Source organism: Pristiophorus japonicus, chromosome 7 (assembly GCF_044704955.1).
Source record: "Pristiophorus japonicus isolate sPriJap1 chromosome 7, sPriJap1.hap1, whole genome shotgun sequence".
NCBI classification, from domain to species: domain Eukaryota; kingdom Metazoa; phylum Chordata; class Chondrichthyes; family Pristiophoridae; genus Pristiophorus; species Pristiophorus japonicus.
In genome coordinates, this window is record NC_091983.1 from 234856982 (window position 1) to 234874146 (window position 17165).

General features: G+C 56.3%; 1 protein-coding gene across 1 annotated transcript in view; it reads left to right on the plus strand.

The window, feature by feature from the left end:
* Positions 1-746: 746 nt before the first annotated feature.
* Positions 747-17165, plus strand: part of LOC139266698 (heme-binding protein 2-like) — a 36845-nt gene continuing 20426 nt past the window's right edge. The window contains exons 1-3 of the mRNA XM_070884287.1: positions 747-878; positions 1833-1962; positions 2934-3108. Coding sequence (XP_070740388.1) covers positions 747-878; positions 1833-1962; positions 2934-3108 — 437 coding nt within the window. The remainder of the gene's footprint in view (positions 879-1832; positions 1963-2933; positions 3109-17165) is intronic.

The window sequence follows — 17165 nt, forward strand, 5'->3', positions numbered from 1 at the left end:
ACTCCAGCTTTGTACAGGGGGCCAACACTGCAGGAGAGGTCCTCCGCCCACAGGGGCCAGGAGGCCCTCCAGAAAGAATGATGTGGGACCACATCACCGAGGCCGTCACTGCCAGCAGTGTCGCCCCAACCACCTGGCTCCAGTGCCCAAAGAAGCTTCATGGCCTCAGACCAGGGGTCAAAGTCAGTGACTCCATCTTCAAAAGCCATTTCCTACCAACTGATTCACCAGCCTCACACACTGCTCAATGCACGACTCCGGCCATGCTGATCACTCACCTGCAGCAATCTGCACCAATCACAAGGCACAGCTCCCATTCCTAGCCTCACCTCACCATCTGGGAAGAGACAGTGCAGGCCATTCTTGGTAGCAGCATGGCTAAGCCATTGGCCAGCTCCTGGGAAATCAATCATCCATTCCCGTAGATCCCAAACAGAGAGGGTTGGCAACCCGAAGGGTGTGAGCTGGAATAATTGCAAAATGGTTGCCCCAAATGTTCAGACTTCCCGGGAACCGACTCTCAGAGAGTTAATATTTCTAAATCCATCACATGGATGGAACAGAGTAACATTTCCATAATCAGTCAGCGACGGTATTTCTTCAACACAACGCTCCTACCTGCAGCTAAACTGTATTCAAAACCGTCTTCATAAAACACTATAAAAAGATGTGAACTCGCTGCTCAAACACCAGAAGGGACTGAGAGTCATTCAGTGCGTTCGACAGTGATCGGAGCGGACACCAAGATGCTGAGACTCTGCTTAACTGTGTCTGTCCTCTTCGGACGTCAGATCGCTGCAAAGGAACAAGATCAAGATTTGTACGATTTCTGTGGTGACTATGGCTGCCCTCAGCCCATAGAAGTGATTCAGTTCAACGTGAGTATAGTTAGCAGTTCACTGCGTTCTATGTTTGTACCTGTGGGAATGGTTTATGGCCCGTTTTTTAGTCCATAACGAGCGATGCGCCGACAGCACGTGTCCCAACCGAGAGGCCTGAGGTCGACCCGAAATTGGTCCTCGGGCCACATTAACATTTTATGGGTTACTGTCACCCCCTGCTGTGTCTCCACGGGCAGCTTGTTCATTTTACTAAGAAGAATATCGGGCCACTTGTCTCTCCAGCAGCGGCTGTAAGCTAAACCCTGGGAGTGGGGGGTTGGTGTGGCCACAGAGAGGGGGCATTGGGGCGATGGCAGGGACTGTGGAGTCGGGGAGCACTCCTGCTTCTCCTGGCTCCACTCAATCCAAGTCGGTTTCTGAAAGGAAGCTTGTAACAAGCATAAGGCACCTACTTTACATATGTAAGAGACCCAACGCATTTTTTGGGCAGCCCCCCAGGATGCTGGCGAAGCCATATCAATATTGTGACGCCTTTAATGCAGGCACAGATTGGGCCTGAGGCTTTGCACTCTGAAATTATGCCTTTTTGTCCCAGTCTTCTTCACAGAAATGCGGACCAATTTCTAACCCAGTGGAATTTCCCTGTATATATAAAGTGGGAAAAGACTCACAGGGAAACACGGTACCTGGACAATGGGTCATTAGCACTGATTCAGTGTGGGAGGCTTTTAATAATGTTCTCCATGTTTGCTTATTGAAAACCCATAAGGACCAAGGCCCATAGTGCAGGACATCACCAAGGGTGAAAGAGTGAGAGAGACAGGAAGCTGAGGCCAAGAGCCCATCATAAAATCCTAACTCTCTTTCTAGCCCAGTCCATCCAGGACATGAATACTGCTGCCACACCTGGGCACCTCGGACAGTCCTCTCAACACAGATTTGTTTCAGTAACTGTACAGTTGTGCCATGTGTTAATATCTTTTCTCTTAGAATTATGACGAGATGGAATATTTACCCGTTCAATGGATTGAAATAGAGGTTAATGGAATGGATATCAAGAGTGCACTCGCGACTGGCCTGGACAAACTACAGAATTATTCATGGTTTTTGAATGCTGCAGGTACATGAGATATTCCTTCAATGTAACAATAGAATATAAAACAACCCTTCGCTGTTTGAAATGTTTTCTTTGAAACTTCCTGTATAGAGAGACACACTGACCAAATAATGCCACCATTTTCAATCCCAAGGGTTGTGCTAGGATTGTGCCCATTGTGCCCTCCATAACTGACCCAGCCTCAGTTTGTGAGATCATTGACATGTTGCTGGTGGGCAGAAGTGCCACATGGGCTACTTCTTTGGTGCTTGCAGGCCATGTGTGCCCAGAATCTGACGAGGCTGCCCACACATGGGGGTTTGGGATACCAAGCTCATGTTCCGACTCCAGCCATGGCCCTTGAATTGTCTCTGGATAATAAAGGTTCTTTGCCAGACCTGAACCAGAGTCCACATACACCCTTGTGGAAGCCCATACTCTTCATTTCTCTCAGCTCACTGGCTGCTACTGGAATGCCGGGTCCTGACTGAGGCTCAGTTCTGTTTAGAGAAGGTTAAGAGCAGATTTGATAAAGATGTTCAAAATCATGAATGGTTTTGATAGAACAAATAAGGAGAAACAGTTTTCAGTGGCAGAAGGGTCGGTAACCAGAGGAGGCAGATTTCAGGTGATTGGCAACAGAACCAGAGGCGACACGAGGAAACATTGTGTTGTACAGAGAGTTGTTGCCTGAAAGCAGAGTGAAAGCAGATTCAATAGTAATATTCAAAAGAAAATTGGATAAATAGCTGAAGGGAAAAAATGCAGGGCTGTGGTTACGAACATGGGAGTGGATTAGTTAGAAAGCTCTACAAAGAGCGAGCCACTTTCTGTGCTGTACCATTCTATCATTCTGTGATTCAGTGTATCACATGAGTGTCTTCCACACCCCAGCACTGTCCCCCTGCCCCAACCTGTAACTTCAGACTCACCATGAGCAATGCCGCAGGTGACCTTCCAGTAGAATGCTGTAACAGTGTTTTCTCTGTCTGCAGATACAATTGTTCCTGTCTCTGCACCTTGGGGACTTCAGGGATACTTGGTAAATGGCACAATACAACAGAAATTCGGGGTATTTGTTGTACTAGTTCCTGAACTCACCAGCCCACCTGAACCAACGGATCCAACCATTAAAATAGGAATGTCACATATCGGCTGGTTCTATGTCAGGTGAGTTTAGTTGGTGATATATTGTGATTGATATTTCTTTACATCAGATACTTAGCCAACATTATTTAACCTGTAGCAAGCCTGTGATTAATGGGCTGGTCCAGTCAGGTGGGTCGTTGGCCAACATTAATCGTGTAATAAGTTGGTTCGTGTCTCATAACCTTCAGTTCCTTCCTCTGAGGACACGGCTAGACCTCCACACTCACATCACTCAGGTTCATATCGAGCACTGGACATAGCCGAGCCACAATTCCTCGGGACGCGATCCCAGGATGTGAATTCTACACTTTGTAACTAAAGTAGTTGGGCTTTTCTCTGCTGGAATGTCCCAAGAGCATAGACTTCCCTATTGTAACAATAATGGGGCTGGCTCCTGTTTTCAGACATTCTCACACACACCACATTCTGGGGGTTATTTTGACCAAAGGGTGAAAACAGGCGCTAAATGGCTGCAGTGCTAATAAGACTAACCTATTTGAAAGTCTGGATTTAGCACACAATTTGGGTCCTAATTGCTGAATGCCAAAATTTGAACTTGCTGGAGATGGTACAACACAAACCTGCAGGTTTAACACTCAAGTGCTGATTAGACACCATTTTCATGGAGCAGTATATGTGGCCTTCTCGCACCCACTTCCACTGAAGGTGTGGAGTGCTCTGGCTGGTACACAGCGGCACATTGCAGGATGGCTCAGGGACCGAGGGAGAGGGTGCAAAGGTTCTCGGATGTGGTACTGGAGACTGGGGTGGAGGAGTTCCAGAGGAGGAGGGACGTCTTGTACCCTCAGGGGGGGAAGGACATCACCTCGCCCTCCTGTCCATCTCTTCTACAGCATCTGGTGCTGCTCTGCCAGGCCTCATGTCCTCCTCCCATTCCTCGTCCAACCCAAGAGGGTGCCCTCGCAGATGACCATGACCAAGCACTCCCTTTCTCCTGGTGACTCCCATAAGGTGTCCAATAAGGTGGAGTAGCTCAGCACTTACTCATTTTAGGTGAAGTCCTCAGAAAAATTCTGGAATAAATGTTACTCAAGTGTTGGTGAGGTCTTGACAAAGTATCCCAGAAAGTCTGCTGATGTGCCTCAAAAGTTCTCTTCACAACTGCAGCAGCAATGAATTTTTGATGAGGTAACCAGGAGAGTCGATGAGGGTAGTGCATTTGATGTAGTGCATATCAATTATAGCAAGGCTTTTGATAATGTGCCACATGGCAGACTGGTCAGGAAAGTGAAAGCACATGGGATCCAGGGCAAAGTGGCAAGTTGTATCCAAAATTGGCTGAGAGGCAGGAAGCAAAATGTAATGGTTGATGGGTGTTTTTGTGACTGGAAGGCTGTTTCCAGTGGGGTTCCGCAGGGCTCAGTACCAGGTCTCATGCTTTTTGTGATTATATAACAATGATTTACACATGAATGTAGGGGGTACGATTAAGAAGTTTGCAAATTATACTAAAATTGGCTGTGTGGTTGATAATGAAGAAGAAATCTGTAGACTAAACGGTGGAACAGTGGAGGACTTTTAAGGAGCTCTTTCATAGAGCTCAACAAAAATATATTCCAGTGAAAAAGAAGGGTGGTAAGAGAAGATATAACCAGCCGTGGATAAACAAGGAAATAAAGGAGAGTATTAAATTAAAATCCAATGCATATAAGGTGGCCAAGATTAGTGGGAAACTAAAAGATTGGGAACATTTTAAACGACAGCAAAGAATGAATAATAAAGCAATAAAGAAAGGAAAGACAGATTACGAAAGTAAACTTCCGCAAAACATAAAAACAGGTAGTAAAAGCTTTTACCGATATATAAAACGGAAAAAAGTGACTGAAGTAAATGTTGGTCCCTTAGAAGATGAGAAGGGGGATTTAATAATGGGAAATGTGGAAATGGCTGAGACCTGAAACAATTATTTTGCTTCGGTCTTCACAGTGGAAGACACAAAAACCATGCCAAAAATTGCTGGTCACGGGAATGTGGGAAAGGAGGACCTTGAGACAATCACTATCACTAGGGGGTGGTGCTGGACAGGCTAATGGGACTCAAGGTAGACAAGTCCCCTGGGCCTGATGAAATGCATCCCAGGGTATTAAAAGAGATGGCGGAAGTTATAACAGTTGCATTTGTTATAATCTACCAAAATTCTCTGGAGTCTGGGGAGGTACCAGCGGATTGGAAAGCAGCTAATGTAACGCCTCTGTTTAAAAAAGGGGGAAGACAAAAGGCAGGTAACTATAGGCCAGTTAGTTTAACATCTGTAGGGGGGAAATGCTTGAAGCTATCATTAAGGAAGAAATAGCGGGACATCTGGATAGGAATAGTGCAATCAAGCAGACGCAACATGGATTCATGAAGGGGAAATCATGTTCAACTAATTTACTGGAATTCTTTGAGGATATAACGAGCATGGTGGATAGAGGTGTACCGATGGATGTGGTGTAGTTAGATTTCCAAAAGGCATTCGATAAGGTGCCACACAAAAGTTTACTGCAGAAGATAAAGGTACGCGGAGTCAGAGGAAATGTATTAGCATGGATCGAGAATTGGCTGGCTAACAGAAAGCAGAGAGTTGGGATAAATGGGTCCTTTTCGGGTTGGAAATCGGTGGTTAGTGGTGTGCCACAGGGATCGGTGCTGGGACCACAACTGTTTACAATATACATAGATGACCTGGAAGAGGGGACAGAGTGTCGTGTAACAAAATTTGCAGCTGACACAAAGATTAGTGGGAAAGCGGGTTGTGTAGAAGACACAGAGAGGTTGCAAAGAGATTTAGATCGGTTAAGTGAATGGGCTAAGGTTTGGCAGAGGGAATACAATGTCGGAAAATGTGAGGTCATCCACCTTGGGAAAAAAACAGTAAAAGGCAATATTATTTGAATGGGGAGAAATTACAACATGCTGCGGTGCAGAGGGACCTGGGGGTCCTTGTGCATGAAACGCTTTTGAGTTTACCTGCAAAACATAAAAACATTAAACGGTGCCACCCGACCTGGGTGACACTCCAGACATTTACAAGGCCCTTTTTTTTCCCCCCCCTTTTTTTTTGTTTTTTTTTGTGTTTTTCTTTTTTGGTTTTTTTTTTTGGGCACTAAATTCACAATTTTCCCCAGTGCCCCCTATAAAAGGGAAGGGGGACACTAAAAGCACCGGCAATTAAAACAAATTAAACTTAAAAAACGTAAAATCAAATTAAAATTTGGTTGCCGGGCGTGATGATGCACTCCAGTCCCTCCGGTGCCCACCTCTCGCGGAAGGCCGCGAGCGTACCGGTGGACACCGCGTGCTCCATCTCCAAGGACACCCTGGACCGGATGTAAGAGCGGAAGAGAGGCAGGCAGTCAGGTTGAACGCCCCCCTCGACCGCCCGCTGCCTGGACCGGCTGATGGCACCCTTGGCCGTGCCCAGGAGCAGTCCTACGAGGAGGCCTTCGGACCTACCCGCTCCCCTCCGCACAGGGTGCCCAAAGATCAGGAGAGTGGGACTGAAGTGCAGCCAGAATTTCAGGAGCAGCCCCTTCAAATAGTGGAACAGGGGCTGCAACCTTGTGCACTCAATAAAAACATGGAACACGGACTCCTCCAGACCGCAGAAATTGCAGGCGGCCTGGGAGTCCGTGAACCGGCTTAAAAATTTGTTGCACGGCACTGCTCCGTGCACCACCCTCCAGGCCAAGTCCCCGATGAATAGTGGGAGGACCCCTGCGTAGAGTGCCCTCCATCGGGGACCCCCGCCTCCTCCGGACAGCAAGATGGTACGCCATGGCGTGTCCGGACGGCCGGCGAGGATGGCAAAGTTGAGGGTGTGCAGGAGCAGCCCGTACAGGAAACCCCTCCGCGTGGAACTGAAAGGCACGGAGGGGATTTCCCCGAGGCGGCTCAAGTTGTGAGGCGCCGGCCCCCGAGGGAGGTTCCGGGGTTTGGCGCCGATGAGGAATTCCGTCCGGACGGGGGTCAGTTCGGACGGGATCTCCCCACGTGCTTGAGGCTACTCGATGCACCTAACGGAGTCAGGGCCCAGAGCTGTTTTTAGCGACTCGATGGCATCGGCCGCGTGGCGGACGTTGGCAGAATTTAGGCGCCGCGCCAGCGTGTCTGGCGCCATCCAGCCCGCACCTCCGCCATCGAGCAGGTCCCTGACCCTGGTCACCTCACCAGCCACAGCCCTCTCTTCCGACCGCCACATAAAGCCTCGGCCGTGGAGGTACGGATTCCCGAGCAGCGGTTCCTGCAGGACGGCCGCCACTCCAGCCGGCGGAGAGCTGCGCTTGGTGGAGACTTTGTTCCAGACCCTGATGAGTTCCCTGTAAAAGACAGGCAGCTCCCGGAGGGCGGTCCTGGCACCCCCCAAGTTCACAAACAGGAGCTGCATGTCATAATTGAGGTCGAGCTGCTGGCGGAAGAAATACCTCGCCAGAGCGCACCACCTAGGAGGGGGCTCGACGTAAAGGTATCTCTGCAGGGTCTGAAGACGGAAAGTCGCGAGCTGGGCGCTGACGCACACCAACGACTGACCGCCCTCCTCAAGCGGGAGACTCAAGACCGCAGCAGAGACCCAGTGCTTCCTGTTGTTCCAGAAGAAGTCCACCAGCTTCTTCTGTATCTTGGTGACAAACGCAGGGGGAGGGGTCAAAGTGACCAGCCGGTACCACAACATTGCGGCCACCAGCTGGTTTATGACTAGCGCTCGACCCCTGTAGGACAGCACTCGGAGCAGTCCTGTCCAGCGCCCTAGGCGAGCGGCGACCTTGGCCTCCAGCTCCTGCCAGTTCGCCGGCCAGGCTCCCTCGTCGGGGCTAAGGTAGACTCCCAGATAGAGGAGATGGGTCGTGCTCCAGGCAAAAGGCCTGAGCTCCTCCGGCAGGGAGTCCACCCGCCACTGACCCACCAGGAGTCCGGAACATTTCTCCCAGTTGATCCTGGCGGAGGACGCGGCCGAGTAAATCTCCTGGCACTCACGCATCCTCCGCAGGTCAGCGGGATCCTCTATCACGAGGAGCACGTCATCGGCGTAAGCCGAGAGGACGACCTCCACGCCCGGCCCTTGCAGAGCCAGTCCCGTCAACCTCGTCCGCAAGAGGCGCAGGAAAGGCTCCACGCAAACGGCGTATAACTGGCCGGACATGGGGCATCCCTGGCGCACCCCTCTCCTAAAGCGAAGGGGCGCCGTCAAGGACCCGTTAACCTTAATCAGACACTCCGCGGCGGCGTACAAAAGTCGGATCCGGGCGACGAAATGCGTCCCGAACCCGAAAGCGCGCAGAGTTCCGAGCAGATAGTCGTGATCCACCCTGTCGAACGCCTTCTCTTGGTCGAGGGATAGGAAGGCGACCGACAGACCAGCCTCCTGGGAACAATGGATGAGGTCCCGGACCAGATGGATGTTATCGTGCATTGTCCGGCCCGGGACCGTGTATGACTGGTCGGGGTGGATCATGTGGTCCAGCACGGCACCAAGGCGAGCAGACATCGCCCTGGCGAAGATTTTGTAGTCCGTGCTGAGGAGGGAGACCGGGCGCCAGTTCTTAAGGAGGCGGAGATCGCCCTTCTTAGGCAGCAGGACGATGACTGCCCTGCGCCAAGAGAGGGGCATCTCCCCGGTCGCCAGACTTTCCCCCAGGACCCGCGCGTAGTCGCTCCCCAGGACGTCCCAGAACGCCCTGTGGAACTCCACGGTCAGCCCGTCCAGCCCCGGGGATTTTCCCCTCGAGAGCCGGGCGAGGGCACCGGTCAGCTCCGCCAGGCTTAGCGGAGCTTCCAGATTTTCGGCGCCCTCCGGGCCGACCTTCGGCAGGTCCTCCCACAAAACTCTACGCGCTTCCTCGCTGGACGGATCCGGAGAGAACAGAGCCCCGTAATATTCACGGACCCTGTTGTTGACGCCCTCCGGATCCGAGACGAGAGAGCCGTCGTCGGCCAGCAGCGTCAAGAGCTGCTTACGGACACTCTGCCTTTTTTCCAGCGAGTAGAAGAAGGGGGAGCCGCGGTCCAGATCCCGCAGGAACCGGATCCGCGACCTCACAAACGCGCCTCGGGACCCGACGAGCTGCAGGTCCTTCAGCGCGGCCTTCTTCGCTTCGTACACCGTCCGCAGGGCCGGGTCCTGGACGACTTGACCGAGACGGGCTTCCAGGTCGAGCACCTCTTTTTCTAGGCGCCCGACTCTGGCCGCCCGCCTCTTGGTCGACCCCCTCGCGTACTCTTGACAGAAGACGCGGACGTGAGCCTTGCCCACGTCCCACCATAGCCTCAAGGAGGGGAAGCCCCCCTGCTTCCTTCTCCAGTCGGACCAGAATCGACGGAACGAGTCCTGGAACCGCACGTCCTCCAGCAGCCGGTTGTTAAAGTGCCAGTACGCGGACCCCGTCCTCGCGCGGAGCGAAGCGAGCTCCGCCCACACCAGGTGGTGGTCCGAACACGGCACCGGCCGCATGGAGGCCGCCGGGACGCAGGAAACGTACGCCCGAGACACGTAAAGGCGGTCGACTCTGGACCATCCAACTCCAGGCCTCACCCAAGTAAAGGCGCTGGAGTCGGGGTGGAGATTTCGCCAGACGTCCACCAAGTCGAAGGACCCGACCAGGTCCCTCAACTTCTCCATCGCCGTCATGCACTGCGGGGCACCGGAGCGGTCCCTCGCCTCGAGGGTGCAGTTAAAATCCCCCCCGAGGACAATGCAGTCGCCGACGTCGACGGAGCCAAGAAGAGCGGACACCTCTTCAAAGAAGCGCGTCTGCTGCGGGCCGGGATGAGGGGCGTACACGTTCACGAGATGGAGCGGCACGTCCCCCAGGCGAACCGTTACGTGCAGCAAGCGGCCTGGCACGGGCTCCTCGACCCCCAAGATCTCCGGCTGAAAATGCGGGCCCAGCAAGATGGCCACCCCACTAGAAATGGCGGTGAGGTGGCTCATGCGGACCTCTCCTTGCCATTCCAGGAGCCACGTGGCTTCGTCTCCCGGAACGGTGTGGGTTTCTTGCAGGAAGCACACCGCATATTTCCCCTCCCGCAGGAGCGAAAAATTGTCAAATCTACGGCGTGCCCCTCTGCCGCCGTTGATGTTGAGGCTGGCTATGGTTATCTTCATGGCAAAAGCATAGTGCAACCTCTACCTTAACCTATTGTGGGGGAGGGAGCGGAGTCTTTTGTTGAACTCCGCTCCCTCCGCAGCCCAGCGAGGAGTCCCTCGAGCTCGCGCAGCTCAAGGTGCTGCTCCTTTGTCAAGGGCCCGCCCGCGGCCAAGGTTTTAACGGCGGCGCGGACGGACCCCTTGATCAGCTCCGGCTCGGACCATTTTTCCAGGGCCAGTCGGGCTTGGTCGCGGCGACCCCGGCTCTGGGCCAAAAAGTCCCGGAGTTCCTTTGCAGGAATGAGGAGGGCCTCAGCGGCGGCCGCGAGCAGATCCACCGCCTCACTGGCGGTGGTCTCTAGGTCTTCACCCGCGTCCCCCACCGAGTCCCCGTCCTCCTCCGGGAGGTGGCCGCCAGCAGCCAGCCCATCGACCGCACAAGGTACGGCAAATGAACCGGCCGCTCCAACCGGCCCTGGCACTGCCCCGATCCCACCCCCAGGATCGTCGGCAGAGGAGTCCCCACTGGGCTCTTTTAAAAATGGTGCTGGGTCGGGAAATGACAGCGGAAGGGGTTCCCCCTCCGCCCCAGGAACCGGAGAACAAGGAGAGACCCGGCCATAGGAGATCCCCAGGCTCCCCAAGTGCACCAGCTCCAAAGTAAGGGGCGAGGGTGGGTGTTCCTCCCCCTCCCCGCTGCCACCCCCCGGCCCAGCATCTACAGTTTCATTAAAAACAGTTTGTGTTTCTGCCGGGTCGAGCGACTCCCGGGGGAAGTTGGGTATTGGCTGGGCGGGCTCAGGTTCGGCCTTTTCGGCCCCGCCCGCCTCAGTCCCCGGGACGCCCGGCCCGGCGGCTACGCATTCCTCCGCGGTCCCCACGCCCCCCACGACAGGCAGATCTTCCACTCCATCCCCAGGAGGCAGCGGCTGGGCAGCCTCGACTGCCTCACCCTCCCCGGGGACAGACTCTTCGCGCCTGCAGCGCAATTTGGGAGCGCTGGTGGGGGACGCGGGACACGCGGCGGGCACCGACTCCTCCGCGGAGGGATGTTGTTCCCCCTCCGCCTCATCGGAGCCGTGCCTCCTTTTGTTCCTGGGGGTGCGCGGAGGCAGGGAGACCCCCATGTCTGCCGAGGCCTCCCGCTCCGCCCCCCCCTTTTCCTTTCCTTTCCCGCGCCCGGGCCCCTCTGTGGTGTTATTCAAGGGCTCGGGCACGGGCTCGGGGGAACCACGCGCTCGCCGGTGACTGGGTTGGGCTGAGCGCGGTGGTCAAATTATCTGGCGCACCGAGGGGACCCGCCTCGAGATGTTTCGCCTTCTTCCGCGCCTTCTTTCCGGTCGGACGCTCTCCCTCCCCCCCGCCGGAGGCCCTGAAAACAAAGGCCTCCGACGATGCCCGCGCACCCATGGCTCCCGGCACGCGGACGCAACTAGGGGGAGGGGTGGCGGCGGCGCCAGCCTTGGCCGCCTTCGGTGCTTTGGCGGCCTTGGAGGCGGGGCAGTTCTTACGAACATGCCCCACCTCCCTGCAGGCATGGCACCGCACGCCGTCCGACGTCCAGAAGACGCGGTAGGCAGTCCCCTCGTGCACCACATTAAAATTCCCCTCCGTCGTGTCCTCCCGCGCCAGCCGGACAAAGAGCTGGCGGCGGAAGGAGAACACGTGGCGCAGGCTGTTCTCCCTGAGGCCGAGCGGTATGGGGTTGATCCCTGACCTTACCTCCCCCAGTTGTTGTAGGTGAGGGAGGAGGAGCTCAGCGGGAACAAAGGGCGGGACGTTCGAAATGATGACCCTCTGCGCGGTGGCCTCGAGAGGGTCCACCGGCAGGAACGTCCCGCCCACCGTGAGCCCCTTTTCGAGGGCCAGGGACACCGCCCGCTCCGACCCCAGGAAGAACACGGCCTTCCCAGACATCTTGGAGGCTGCGACAATGGCCGAGGGGCCGACTACCCCAGCCATCGCCCGCACGCACTCCTCGATGGTCATTGTGGGGTGAGTGTAGCTCTTGACCCCGTGTTTTTTAGCAATGAGTCTGAAAGGTGGCAGGGCAGCGGGTGGCGCAGGAGGGGCCGTGGAAGCGGTTGCCACCTGCGCATATGTCTTCGCTGGCCCTGCCACCGGCGTGGATGGGGTCGCCATCACGGGGTCCCTTTAAGGGCTACACCCACCCCAAAGTCACAGGCCTTAATGGTCTTTAATGGCCTCGTATATTAACTGAGCAGAGGAGCCCTTAACGAGGCACCTCTCCCCTCGTTGACAATTGGGGAGAGGCCTTGCTCCCTCTGCTCAGTTGTCTTAATTGGGTTTTTTTTTTGTAAATTTGGAAGGGAAGAGGCCTCAGAGAGAGAGGGGAGAAACAGAGTAGCAGAGAAAGAGAGAGGGGGGTGGGAAGGGGGGGGGACTGCGAGGGCAGGTCTCCCCTCGCAGCTGTGGGTGGGTGCACTCCCCAGATCGCAAAACACAAAAGTCTTTGGGGTGGTCTTCAGGTGGGGGGAGAAGATGTCTTCACCTGGGGTAGCTGGAGCCACCAGGCACTCCCAACGATCTTTAATTGGGTGATTAAGAAAAACAACAATCTTCAGCCTGGTAGCTCCAGCTATCCCAGGCTAGGCAATTGGGGGGGGGGGTGGGGGGGGTTCCAATTGTGGGGGGGGCCCAGTTGTAAGCACGGCCCCCACGCACACTACCACACACACACACACCCCCCGCGATGTTCCGGCCCTCAGTGGTCTTCTTTCCTCCCCCCACCGATACAACAAAGTCTGTTTGGGGAAATGCACCCACACCCACCTGTAGAATGTAGAGTCTCCCTCCTTCCACACTGGATGTTGTTGTTCTTTTCCCCCTCTCTCCAACTCTTTGCAGAATGGTAATAAAGATGTTAAAGTTTTCTGTTCTCCTCCTCTCCCTCTGGATAGAAGTTGGTGTTGAAGCCCCTTCCTTCCTTCTTTTCCTGGGCTGGTCTCAGGGCTCTCCAGGCAGGAGCTCAAGTTGCTAGCAGCTCCACTCACTGCTCACAGCTCCAACTGAGCAGGACACGCCTCCACAGCTCCACGATTGGTCCCTTGTGCATGAAACTCTTTTTGGAGTTCACCTGCAAAACATAAAACATTAAACGGTGCCACCCGACCTGGGTGACACTCCAGACATTTACAAGGCCCTTTTTTTCCCCCCTTTTTTGTTATTTTTTGTGTTTTTCCTTTTTTTTTTTTGTTTTTTTTTTGGGCACTAAAATCACAATTTTTCCCCAGTGCCCCCTATAAAAGGGAAGGGGACACTAAAAGCACCGGCAATTAAAAACAAATTAACTTTAAAACGTAAAATCAAATTAAAATTTGGTTGCCGGGCGTGATGATGCACTCCAGTCCCTCCGGTGCCCACCTCTCGCGGAAGGCCGCGAGCGTACCGGTGGACACCGCGTGCTCCATCTCCAAGGACACCCTGGACCGGATGTAAGAGCGGAAGAGAGGCAGGCAGTCAGGTTGAACGACCCCCTCGACCGCCCGCTGCCTGGACCGGCTGATGGCACCCTTGGCCGTGCCCAGGAGCAGTCCTACGAGGAGGCCTTCGGACCTACCCGCTCCCCTCCGCACAGGGTGCCCAAAGATCAGGAGAGTGGGACTGAAGTGCAGCCAGAATTTCAGGAGCAGCCCCTTCAAATAGTGGAACAGGGGCTGCAACCTCGTGCATTCAATAAAAACATGGAACACGGACTCCTCCAGACCGCAGAAATTGCAGGCGGCCTGGGAGTCCGTGAACCGGCTTAAAAATTTGTTGCACGGCACTGCTCCGTGCATCACCCTCCAGGCCAAGTCCCCGATGAATAGTGGGAGGACCCCTGCGTAGAGTGCCCTCCATCGGGGACCCCCGCCTCCTCCGGACGGCAAGATGGTACGCCATGGCGTGTCCGGACGGCCGGCGAGGATGGCAAAGTTGAGGGTGTGCAGGAGCAGCCCGTACAGGAAACCCCTCCGCGCGGAACTGAAAGGCACGGAGGGGATTTCCCCGAGGCGGCTCAAGTTGTGAGGCGCCGGCCCCCGAGGGAGGTTCCGGGGTTTGGCGCCGATGAGGAATTCCGTCCGGACGGGGGTCAGTTCGGACGGGATCTCCCCACGTGCTTGAGCCTCCTCGATGCACCTAATGGAGTCAGGGCCCAGAGCTGTTTTTAGCGACTCGATGGCATCGGCCGCGTGGCGGACGTTGGCAGAATTTAGGCGCCGCGCCAGCGTGTCTGGCGCCATCCAGCCCGCTCCTCCGCCATCGAGCAGGTCCCTGACCCTGGTCACCTCACCAGCCACAGCCCTCTCTTCCAACCGCCACATAAAGCCTCGGCCGTGGAGGTACGGATTCCCGAGCAGCGGCTCCTGCAGGACGGCCGCCACTCCAGCCGGCGGAGAGCTGCGCTTGGTGGAGACTTTGTTCCAGACCCTGATGAGTTCCCTGTAAAAGACAGGCAGCTCCCGGAGGGCGGTCCTGGCACCCCCCAAGTTCACAAACAGGAGCTGCGTGTCATAATTGAGGTCGAGCTGCTGGCGGAAGAAATACCTCGCCAGAGCACACCACCTAGGAGGGGGCTCGACGTAAAGGTATCTCTGCAGGGTCTGAAGACGGAAAGTCGCGAGCTGGGCGCTGACGCACACCAACGACTGACCGCCCTCCTCAAGCGGGAGACTCAAGACCGCGGCAGAGACCCAGTGCTTCCTGTTGTTCCAGAAGAAGTCCACCAGCTTCTTCTGTATCTTGGCGACAAACGCAGGGGGAGGGGTCAAAGTGACCAGCCGGTACCACAGCATTGCGGCCACCAGCTGGTTTATGACTAGCGCTCGACCCCTGTAGGACAACACTCGGAGCAGTCCTGTCCAGCGCCCTAGGCGAGCGGCGACCTTGGCCTCCAGCTCCTGCCAGTTCGCCGGCCAGGCTCCCTCGTCGGGGCTAAGGTAGACTCCCAGATAGAGGAGATGGGTCGTGCTCCAGGCAAAAGGCCTGAGCTCCTCCGGCAGGGAGTCCACCCGCCACTGACCCACCAGGAGTCCGGAACATTTCTCCCAGTTGATCCTGGCGGAGGACTCGGCCGAGTAAATCTCCTGGCACTCACGCATCCTCCGCAGGTCAGCGGGATCCTCTATCGCGAGGAGCACGTCATCGGCGTAAGCCGAGAGGACGACCTCCACGCCCGGCCCTTGCAGAGCCAGTCCCGTCAACCTCGTCCGCAAGAGGCGCAGGAAAGGCTCCACGCAAACGGCGTATAACTGGCCGGACATGGGGCATCCCTGGCGCACCCCTCTCCTAAAGCGAAGGGGCGCCGTCAAGGACCCGTTAACCTTAATCAGACACTCCGCGGCGGCGTACAAAAGTCGGATCCGGGCGACGAAATGCGTCCCGAACCCGAAAGCGCGCAGAGTTCCGAGCAGATAGTCGTGATCCACCCTGTCGAACGCCTTCTCTTGGTCGAGGGATAGGAAGGCGACCGACAGACCAGCCTCCTGGGAACAATGGATGAGGTCCCGGACCAGATGGATGTTATCGTGGATTGTCCGGCCCGGGACCGTGTATGACTGGTCGGGGTGGATCATGTGGTCCAGCACGGCACCAAGGCGAGCAGACATCGCCCTGGCGAAGATTTTGTAGTCCGTGCTGAGGAGGGAGACCGGGCGCCAGTTCTTAAGGAGGCGGAGATCGCCCTTCTTAGGCAGCAGGACGATGACTGCCCTGCGCCAAGAGAGGGGCATCTCCCCGGTCGCCAGACTTTCCCCCAGGACCCGCGCGTAGTCGCCCCCCAGGACGTCCCAGAACGCCCTGTGGAACTCCACGGTCAGCCCGTCCAGCCCCGGGGATTTTCCCCTCGAGAGCCGGGCGAGGGCACCGGTCAGCTCCGCCAGGCTTAGCGGAGCTTCCAGATTTTCGGCGCCCTCCGGGCCGACCTTCGGCAGGTCCTCCCACAAAACTCTACGCGCTTCCTCGCTGGACGGATCCGGAGAGAACAGAGCCCCGTAATATTCACGGACCCTGTTGTTGACGCCCTCCGGATCCGAGACGAGAGAGCCGTCGTCGGCCAGCAGCGTCAAGAGCTGCTTACGGACACTCTGCCTTTTTTCCAGCGAGTAGAAGAAGGGGGAGCCGCGGTCCAGATCCCGCAGGAACCGGATCCGCGACCTCACGAACGCGCCTCGGGACCCGACGAGCTGCAGGTCCTTCAGCGCGGCCTTCTTCGCTTCGTACACCGTCCGCAGGGCCGGGTCCTGGACGACTTGACCGAGACGGGCTTCCAGGTCGAGCACCTCTTTTTCTAGGCGCCCGACTCTGGCCGCCCGCCTCTTGGTCGACCCCCTCGCGTACTCTTGACAGAAGACGCGGACGTGAGCCTTGCCCACGTCCCACCATAGCCTCAAGGAGGGGAAGCCCCCCTGCTTCCTTCTCCAGTCGGACCAGAATCGACGGAACGAGTCCTGGAACCGCACGTCCTCCAGCAGCCGGTTGTTAAAGTGCCAGTACGCGGACCCCGTCCTCGCGCGGAGCGAAGCGAGCTCCGCCCACACCAGGTGGTGGTCCGAACACGGCACCGGCCGCATGGAGGCCGCCGGGACGCAGGAAACGTACGCCCGAGACACGTAAAGGCGGTCGACTCTAGACCATCCAACTCCAGGCCTCACCCAAGTAAAGGCGCTGGAGTCGGGGTGGAGATTTCACCAGACGTCCACCAAGTCGAAGGACCCGACCAGGTCCCTCAACTTCTCCATCGCCGTCATGCACTGCGGGGCACCGGAGCGGTCCCTCGCCTCGAGGGTGCAGTTAAAATCCCCCCCGAGGACAATGCAGTCGCCGACGTCGACGGAGCCAAGAAGAGCGGACACCTCTTCAAAGAAGCGCGTCTGCTGCGGGCCGGGATGAGGGGCGTACACGTTCACGAGATGGAGCGGCACGTCCCCCAGGCGAACCGTTACGTGCAGCAAGCGGCCTGGCACGGGCTCCTCGACCCCCAAGATCTCCGGCT